This window comes from Lactuca virosa, chromosome 4 (assembly GCF_052849685.1).
Source record: "Lactuca virosa cultivar CGN04683 chromosome 4, Lactuca_virosa_CGN04683_v6, whole genome shotgun sequence".
Classification (NCBI taxonomy): domain Eukaryota; kingdom Viridiplantae; phylum Streptophyta; class Magnoliopsida; order Asterales; family Asteraceae; genus Lactuca; species Lactuca virosa.
This window is the reverse complement of record NC_136429.1, coordinates 378,364,719-378,374,905: the sequence shown is the minus strand read 5'-3', so window position 1 is coordinate 378,374,905 and position 10,187 is coordinate 378,364,719. Positions and strand designations below refer to the sequence as shown.

Here is a 10,187-nt window from a genome sequence, read left to right as displayed (position 1 = left end):
TCTCTCTCTCTATATATATATATATATATATATATATATATATATATATATATATATATATATATATATATATATATCAATTCTATATTTTTTTTTGAGAAAATCATTTTCTTTTTAAAAATTATAGGGACCAAAAAAGAAGAAAAAAAAAACTATAACAAGACTAACAACAGTAACATTTTGATAAATGCTATAAAAGCAGGTAATCATATTTTGTTATAATGGTCGTTACTCATTAAAGTAATTTTGTGACATTAATTTTATACAACATATAATTATTCAAACATACTTTTTAAAACATAGTCATTTCATAATAAAATACTTTATATTTTGATTATTTTAATGAATTTTGATGAAACGAGTTCTAATTTTCTAAATATCTTAATTAAAACTAAAAAAGATTTCCCGGCGTTGCCGGAGTCGGAAGGTATTGCTTTGTAAAGTAAAGTAGCATGTTGGTTGCTTTTTGTCCGTTAATGTGAGGGTAATTTGGTCTTTTCAGGTAGTAGGGACTGAATTTGTCACCATGGGTAAACCATATGGACCATTTATGTAAATTTGGCGGTGGTGGTGGTGGTGGTGATGGTAGATGGTGGGTGGGTTTATGGTATTGGGTGAGTATTTTCTAATAAATAAAACATTAATTTAAAACCAAAAAGAGAATGTTAAATCTGGTAAACCACAGGGACCAATCGTGTAATTTTGTCTAACAATAATAATAATAATGATGAGAGACCATTTCTGCCAAAAGACTAAATACTAATAATATGTAATAAAAGGCGAGGGTTATGAAAAATTCAAACCAAAGTGAAAGGGTTGTTTGTGAACAAAAGCATAAAGATGAAGGGTCAATGTTGTAAGTTGGAGGACCAAAATTGACAAAAAAGGTGCCACTTTACTGTTAAAACTTTTCATAACTTTAATATATATATATATATATATATATATATATATATATATATATATATATATATATATATATATATAAAACATTAATTTAAAACCAAAAAGAGAATGTTAAATCTGGTAAACCATAGGGACCAATCGTGTAATTTTGTCTAACAATAATAATAATAATGATGAGAGACCATTTCTGCCAAAAGACTAAATACTAATAATATGTAATAAAAGGCGAGAGTTATGAAAAATTCAAACCAAAATGAAAGGATTGTTTGTGTAATAAAAAGAGAGGGTTATGAAAAATTCAAACCAAAGTGAAATGATTATTTGTGAACAAAAGCATAAAGATGAAGGGTCAATGTTGTAAGTTGGAGGACCAAAATTGAAAAAAAGGTGTCACTTTACTGTTAAAACTTTTCATAACTTTAATATATATATATATATATATATATATATATATATATATATATATATATATAACATTAATTTAAAACCAAAAAGAGAATGTTAAATCTGGTAAACCACAGGGACCAATCGTGTAATTTTGTCTAACACTAATAATAATAATGATGAGAGACCATTTCTGCCAAAAGACTAAATACTAATAATATGTAATAAAAGGCAAGAGTTATGAAAAATTCAAACCAAAGTGAAAGGGTTGTTTGTGAACAAAAGCATAAAGATGAAAGGTCAATGTTGTAAGTTGGAAAACTAAAATTGACAAAAAAGGTGCCACTTTACTGTTAAAACTTTTCATAACTTTAATATATATATATATATATATATATATATATATATATATATATATATATATATATATATATATATATATATATATATATATATGTAATTTTGTCTAACAATAATAATAATAATGATGAGAGACCATTTCTGCCAAAAGACTAAATACTAATAATATGTAATAAAAGGCGAGGGTTATGAAAAATTCAAACCAAAGTGAAAGGATTGTTTGTGAACAAAAGCATAAAGATGAAGGGTCAATGTTGTAAGTTGGAAGACCAAAATTGACAAAAAAGGTGCCACTTTACTGTTAAAACTTTTCATAACTTTAATATATATATATATATATATATATATATATATATATATATATATATATATATATATATATAATTTTGTCTAACAATAATAATAATAATGATGAGAGACCATTTCTGCCAAAAGACTAAATACTAATAATATGTAATAAAAGGCGAGTGTTATAAAAAATTCAAACCAAAGTGAAAGGGTTGTTTGTGAACAAAAGCATAAAAATGAAGGGTCAATGTTGTAAGTTGGAGGACTAAAATTGAAAAAAAAAGGTGCTTATATTAAAACTTTTCATAACTTTAATATATATATAATAATAATAATCAAATTATAGAAAATAAAATTATCTAAAACGAAAAACAACCAGTGTCCAATGTCCAATGTCCAATGTCCAAACTCCAAAGTGAATGGTATATGGACCCGACCCGATCCGATCCATAAGTGGACTGTTATATCCCAATATCCTTATCTCCAACAATCCATCGTGCAAAGGAGACTGGTACCATAACCACAGCAACAAGATGCTCACACTCTCCATTGCTTCTTCTACTTCTGCCATTACAGCTACTCCCAAAACCACCTTCACTTCTTCAACCAAATCTTCCTTCAATGGCATACGAATTGCTCACGTTCTCCCCTCACCTGCCGTTCGAGCAACAACAACTCCGCGTCAATCCGTTGTAATGATGGCCAAGAAAGAAGAAGAATTAAAAGAAATCAGAGCTAAAACCACTGAAGAAATTAACGACGAAATCGTTGATCTTAAAGGAGAGCTGTTTATGCTCCGTCTTCAGAGGTCGGCTAGGAACGAGTTCAAGTCCAGCGAGTTCCGTCGGATGCGAAAAAGGGTATGATATTCTTCAGCTTCGTTTATAAAAATTTAGGGTTCTTTTACGAATTTGAAATTATTACACTGATTTTCTTTTACGAATTGGGGGTTGTTAGAATGTTTATAATGGTCGATTTGAATTGATGCCCATGAATTCTCTCCCTAAAAACTGATCATAACCTGGAAACAAATTGCAGCATTTGGGTAGGATCTTAATTAGTAATTTTGGCGTGGATAATCTGATTGTTTATGCTCCTGTTACCTTATGAATGGATCTACGGATATTAATAACGGGTTCTTTAAACTTTACTTATTCAGACAACACTTTGTTTAATGGGAAAAGGAAAAAAAGAGGCCAAAGTGATGTCAGGATAAATGATGTTTAAAAATTATTTTTGGAAAAATGGAAGCACATTTCCAGAAATGAATGGAAAAAATAAAGGGTTAAATGCAAGAAATAACAATCATACTTTCATTTATTGGTGTAATGTAATACAGTATCTGTTACAACAATGTACAAGGTACTTTGAAAAATTTACCTAGTTGTAGCATTAGTACTTTATATAATTTTTCTTATTAGGACATTATACTTAAAAAAATCTATTCAGTTATAGCAATGAAATATGAATATTTGTATTTAAATGACGATGCTATAAAAGTACAATGTTGTAATTAGAATAAATGAAAGTAGAATGCTAAAAGCCACTATATTTCAGTTTCGTCAATTAAAGACACCCACGTTTTGCAAAATTTTCTATGTTGACCATTTTAACCTGCTTCAGCAGGTTAAAGTGGTCACAATAGAAAATTTTGACAAAATTTTCTATTATGACCACTTTAACCTGCTATAACATATTATAGCAGGTTAAAGTGGTCATTGGTCATCATAGAAAGTTTTGTTAAACTTGGGTGGCTTTCATTGACGAAACTAAAATATAATAACTTAACCACAAAAATGACCAAAATATAGTGGCTTTTACGATTTTTTTTCTTCCCTTTTACCTTTTTTGAGTTTATTTATTTGAAATATATATGGTGGTAGGTTGCTCGTATGCTGACTGTTAAAAGAGAAAGAGAAATTGATGATGGTGTTGGGAAGAGGCAGTCAAGGAAGCTTGACAGGCAATGGAGAAAAAGCATTGTGCCAAGACCACCTCCATCTCTTCTTAAGTTACAGGAAGAAGAGGCAGCTGAAGAAGCTAAGGAGTCTGCATCAGCATCAACCTAAGCAGTTAAAACCCCATTGTGTTTCCTTAGTTTTAATTTGATAGATGTGTAATTTGTTATGAATTTCAAAATTTATGAGTTTTTTTGGAATTGAAGGTGGACATATTTGGGTGTTAGGGCCTATATTGATGATGAGTACAAAGGGGATAAGATAATTGTTGGGAAATTTAGGGTTTGTGGTGGAGATCTGGATACCAACGTGGATCGTGATATCACTTTCCGAACTGATATTTCTACCCTATGCCTGAGTTACAAGAAATTCAGCCTAGGATAATCCAAGTGGACACTTACGTTTCTAGGCACAGAAGACGTAAGCCATTATGCTAGAGGATTCTGTGAAAGTATGATTAAACGAGAGCTTAAGATCGTAACCCCCTTCTGTAGAGGAAGAGCTGCTTATATATTAAACACGATTAAGGTTTCATTAGGGTTGGGCCGTCATTAGTTGCTTTGGAAGCAAACAATGTTAATCCGAATTTAATGAGGATTTAGGGTTACCAAAAACTAACGAGTTTCGTTAGTTTTACCATAATCACGCTCAAGAAATTGAATTTTCCAGATCGGGACCCCAGCCAGGGGCTCTGCCCCTTGGACCCCGCTAGGGGCGCTGCCCCTAGACCCCGCCAAAGGGGAGCTGCCCCTTTGGAAACCCCGGACCCAGGGGCGCTGCGCGTGGACCCCCGACTAGTCGTCGAACCGGCTTCTAATTCTATCTTATACATGCGTGCACTCCGCACAACCCCGTACATATAATAGAGTATAAATTATGAAGCCCTTAGCTCACATGTTAGTTCCAGTTACTTAAAATGACATGGTGACACTTAAAATGACATGGAAGTGTTTTGGATCATAGTTTAAAAGCTAGCTTAATTATGACTTACAATCTTAAGTAGATTTTTTATATATGTTTTAAGAAAAGAAAATCTTGTCTTAGAATCTAATATAAAAATTTTAGATTCGAGTTTGTGAAAGATTAGTCAATATAATATAGTTTTATCTTTTTGCGAAGAAAAGAATTCATGTGACAAAGTATGGGTAAGTTTCCAATAATGCTATAAAAAAAAGGGCGTGTTAGCTTTGCATATTAAAGTTTTGGCATTAAAAAAAAATGTAATGAATTTGAAACTTATTATTCGGTAATCAATTTAGATTTTTTTTTTCTAGAATGCGTACTATTGTATTCAAAGCTTTTATGGGAAAATGATTCAACTTTATAAGATCTTGATTGTTATAAGTAGAATTCGACGCAATTGGATTCAAAATTCCATTCTATTTTATGATGTATTTGATACATAAAATTCAAATTCAATTTCAAAATTTCATTTTATTTTAGGAATAATTGATTGAGACATGGAATTTTACAATTTCTTTTCTGTTTTGGTTAGATAGGTTAGGGATTCTCAAATTGTTAATGCATCTCGAATTGTGTTGTATTCAAGGAAATTACACCACAAGAAGGTCAAAAATCATGAAAGAATTGTAGAAAGATAAGTAATATTGAATCTACAAGTTTGATTTTCTATTTTTCTATTAAAGTAAAACATGATCTTGAAATACAATCATCATGTAATTGATAAAGGAAACATACTTGTTACTTATTAGTATATAAATATACAAGAATGAAAGAACGATTAAATTTAGGTCTTGTAAGTAATTGTATCACTTAAGATGACCAAAGGCCTTTTGCCTAGCAGGAGTTTACGAATCGATGTCTGGCTGAGGGTTCAAGTCTGGTTATGAACGAAAGGTCTAGATTTTAGGAGTGGTATAGAGGTACGTGTGTAAGCCGTTCTAAAAAAATGTATAACACCCAGGCGTCATGTATTTTCCATTTTGACCCAAAGTATGAAATTTGTTGCAAAGTTGGTCCTTACGCCATGCGTACTTGGGGCTTACGCATGACGTAGCTCATTTAGTGAATCGCGGGTGCATGAGAGTACGATGGGCGTACTCATGAGGTACGTCGGGCGTACTCAATAAATATGCAAACCCTAATTTTTGGGGTTTGAGCACTATTTAAGCATCCTTAACCCTCAAAACCCTTTCCACTTTCAGCCTCCATTCTCCCAAATCGTCCCTTGCAAACCCTAATCCATTGTGTGAGCCTTTTTGAGCTTGAGAGTGTATTTTTGTGCTTTTAAAAAGTAAGAAGAAGGTAGTGGAATCATCTTGGAAGCTTCAAGCAATTGTAGATCTGGAACTTTCACCTTGCAAGCAACCTCCAGAAGGTATAAAGTTAATAAATTGACGAACGTTTCCTTAGATCTTGCTAAGTTCTTAAGTTTTATGCATTTTGGTCATATAATCTTGGTATTCATGAGTATGACTTACTCTAAACCATAAGAGCTGTCCTTTCAGACGTTTTTGAGTGCTAGGAACCATAAAAATGTGACCTTGGTCCCTTTCTTCCCTCCATGCAAGAGTTATGGTTCTTCGGTTTGTGTATTAAGTTAGGGTTTTGATTTTTGGACTCTATCTAGCCATGGAAAGTCATAAAGTTGGAAACTTTATGACTTAGAATGATATTTGGGACTAGATCTGAGCTTTCGACGTGAAATCTTAATGGAATAAACACATAACAAGGAAAAGAAAAGTTAGGTTGAGTACGCTGGACGTACCTGGTGGTACGCTGTGCGTACTGGGCGAAGGCCCCGTAATATGGCCAAGGGTCTACTACGCCAAGCGTAGTGACTGAGTACGCTAGGCGTACTCAGTTTGTGTTGGTTCCCTTTGACTTTTTGACCATGACTTTGACTAGGAATTGGACCAAGTTTGACTTAGGGGCATTTTGGGTAATTTGAGTAGTAGTTTGAGATTAGGTTCCTGTTTGATGTATAGGTGACCTATAGAGTTGGTATTTGTAGCAGCATTCATTTCAGATATCTTTTTGATTGTGAGGCGAGTTTTCCTCACTATACTTGTGGGTCAAAGGTACCAATGTCGGCCCACTGGATTCTGTATCTTGGTATATTGGATTTCTTTTATGCTGGTTATATGATAGTCTGGTAGATCTGTATGATTACCTATGTTCACTGATTATGTGTTAGACTAGTAGATCTGTATGATTACCTATACTTGCTGGTTATTGTATATGTCGACATGTTATGGTTTCTTGGGTTGAGGCGGTCCTGCTTTGTGCTGAAGGCCAAGTTATCCGGGGCGGTCCGGATAGATTGAAGGCCTGTGAGGCAGTCCAGTACGGCCGAAGGGCCGGAGAGCTGTCTAGATAAGTTGTACGCCCTGCGAGGTGGTCCAGTCAAGCTAAAGGCTCGTATGTGCATGTTGTTATCTGTTTGGTTGTGTGTGGTACCTTGGGGGAACTCATTAATATTTGGCTTACAGTTTGATTGTTATGGTTTCAGGTACTTCAGAGGACAAGGGCATGACGAAGGATTGATCATACACATCCGACATATGTTTATGTGATTTGATTTTGGAAAACTCTGATTCATGGTTATGACTTTTGGAAACTACGTTTTGTAAACACTTATGGTTTTGGAATGGTTTCAAAAATGAAAAATTTACCTTGATTTTTGGGATGTTACAAGTTGGTATCAAAGCCCTGGTTTGAGTGAATTGGATGAGCATTAGTGTGAATCCAGACTCAAACTAAGGATCTGTAAAAGTTTTCAAAATGGTTTCCAAAATTGTTTTCAAAAGTAACCAAGGAAGGATGAGATGTGTACGGTCAACTGGAGCAAGAAAGTATACCCCAAGTTACCCACACTGTTATTTGCTTATGATGATTATGATAGAACTGCATGCTAGTAGTAGGATAGTGATCTTCAGGAATTGCGTGATAGAATTTCCTGATGTATGATGCCTAGTAGCCTAGGAGAATTTCTTGCATGTTAGATAGAATTGACATCATTACTGTAGTTTCTTAGTGTGTGCATCATAGTTGTACATAACTAAGATTTTATAGCCTGAGAATGTTTGATTTAGCCTTATTTCCTGTTCCTTGTATGGTTGTGGGCTTAGGTTAGAATCAAGTATTCGACTGTCTATGGAATCGAGCATTATGTCTGATTCGTGTGCATGAGCGGCTGCAGGGTTGGTGGAAGTTTCATGAGTGAGAGTGATGGTAGCAGGCTAACTTGAGAGATGATTAGCCACTCTCGAGAGAGTGAGTCTAGGATGTATGCACATCCTAGTTGTGGGGTTTTGTATTCGAGTGGTTTGTGACGATCCAGTGAGACAAATGCGGGAAGGTGTGGAAGGTAATGTGGGCCCATACTACTATAAGCATATGACCCGTACACGTAGCAAGGAAGTCACAAACCCTAAGAGTTTAGTTTTCTATAATGATGGTAATAGTATAAATTGTGGCATTTATGATATATTCTGGTTCATTTTCAGTATGGTGTACACGAGAGGTTCTGGATCAGGAGCTGGTAGCCCGGAAAGGCCAGGATTGACAGAGGATGACATTCATGAGTTGATCGCCACTGAGGTGGTTGCGGTTGTTTGGTGTGCCATCCCGGAGGTTTTTAGGTCTACAAGACCGCGATGATTGACTTGTTCGATGAGCAGTACGCCGCTATGTATGAGGCAGCTGTTTCTGCCGCGGGGGTTCAAAAGAGAGGTTCATTCCAGTACCAGGACTTCAGCAACATGAATCCCCCAGAGTTCGATGGGATCAAGGACTCGATCGTGGTTATGAGATGGATTTCTGACGTGGATGGCTGTTTCTTCACCTGTTCCTGACTGGAGGACTGGAAGGTCATGTGCACCCTAAACCTTCTTCGATTAGGCACGAAGGACTGGTGAAACCTCATGACTGGTTCCTATACTCCTAAGCAGAGGACTGTTGTTACTTGAGGACAGTTCTCGGAGTTGTTTCACACGAAGTATGTTCCCCAGGTGGAGAGGAAGAGGTTGAATCATGAGTATCTGACATTGAGGCAGACGAAAGAGTCAGTGACTGAGATCACCAAGATGTTTACTGAGAGGGCTCTTTTCTGTCTTAAGTATTTTGCCTCGGAGCAGGCTCAGATGGTGTGGTAATTGAGCATGCTCAAGACGGAGATTTGACATTTTTGTCTACCCAACGTTACAATACTCTCTCTAAGCTTCAGGATATCGCGCGGAGGCAGGAGATTGAGATTGAAACCTAGACGAGGGAGGAGAGGCAGGCTCAGGTGCAGTCACAGCCTACGATAAAGCAGTTCAAGCCCGCTGTTTCATGATCTGGAGGTCAGAGGGGTCGCACTTGTGGCAAGTGTGAGAAGACGCACGAGGGCCTTTTTAGATTAGCTACTGGGTGCCACAAATGTGGCAATGATGGGAATTATACGAGGGATTGTCACCAGCAGGCCTAATACCAATCAGCAAGCTTTGTTATCATTGTGATCAAGTGGGCCACGTGAAGGCCCAATGTCCTTTGCTTTCTGTCGAGCCAGTGCAGGCATCGGTCCCGACTACTTTGAGGATTACAGATAGATGACAGGGGAGAGTTGAGGCCCCAAAGGCCATGGGTCGTGCCTTTCAACTCATGGCAGAGGAGGCCAAGGCAGCGCCGGACGTCGTTACTGGTATGTTTTCATTTATGATTATGTCAAGTTATTTTATTGTATGCTTATGATTATAATTCTGCTAGGTACCTTCTTAGTGAATTCCTTGCTTGCTCTTGTGCTTTTTGACTCAGTGCTATTCGGTCCTTTGTGTCTCAGTCCTTCCGTAGGAGTTTTGATATGTCTCTTGGAGAATTGGAGTGTACGTTGCGGGTTTCCATCGCCAGTGAACACGATGTTTCTGCATTTAGATTTTTTCAGGATTGTACTTTGGAGATTTTCGGGATGCCTTACCTAATCGATTTAATCCCTATCCCTATGGGGGATGTATGTGTGATAGTAGAGATGGAATGGATGGCAGGTTTGGTGCCATGATAGATTGTGAGGGACAACAGGTGGTGGTTCAAACCCCAAGTGGGGGAGAACTGACTATTTATGGAGAGGGTACCAGGTTTGGATCAGCCTTTTGTTCTGCTGACAGGGCTCGACAGTATCTACAACAAGGGTGTATAGGTTATCTCGCGTATGTGGTTGACACTCGAGTAGAGAAGGGGGTTTCAGTTTCGGATGTGCCTGTGGTCAGAGAGTTTCCAGATGTATTTCCGAAGGAATTACCCTGCTTGCCTCCCGCGAGGCAAGTGGAGTTCAAGATCGATCTGATCCCTGGT

General features: G+C 36.3%; 1 protein-coding gene across 1 annotated transcript; it reads left to right on the top strand.

The window, feature by feature from the left end:
- Positions 1–2,410: 2,410 nt before the first annotated feature.
- On the top strand, positions 2,411–4,122 carry LOC145108787 (Ribosomal L29 family protein). Its single transcript, XM_079045877.1, has 2 exons — positions 2,411–2,798; positions 3,822–4,122. The coding sequence occupies exons 1-2, from the start codon at positions 2,472–2,474 to the stop codon at positions 4,005–4,007; spliced, it is 513 nt and encodes a 170-aa protein (XP_078902003.1). The 5' UTR covers positions 2,411–2,471; the 3' UTR covers positions 4,008–4,122.
- The last annotated feature ends 6,065 nt before the right edge of the window (positions 4,123–10,187 follow it).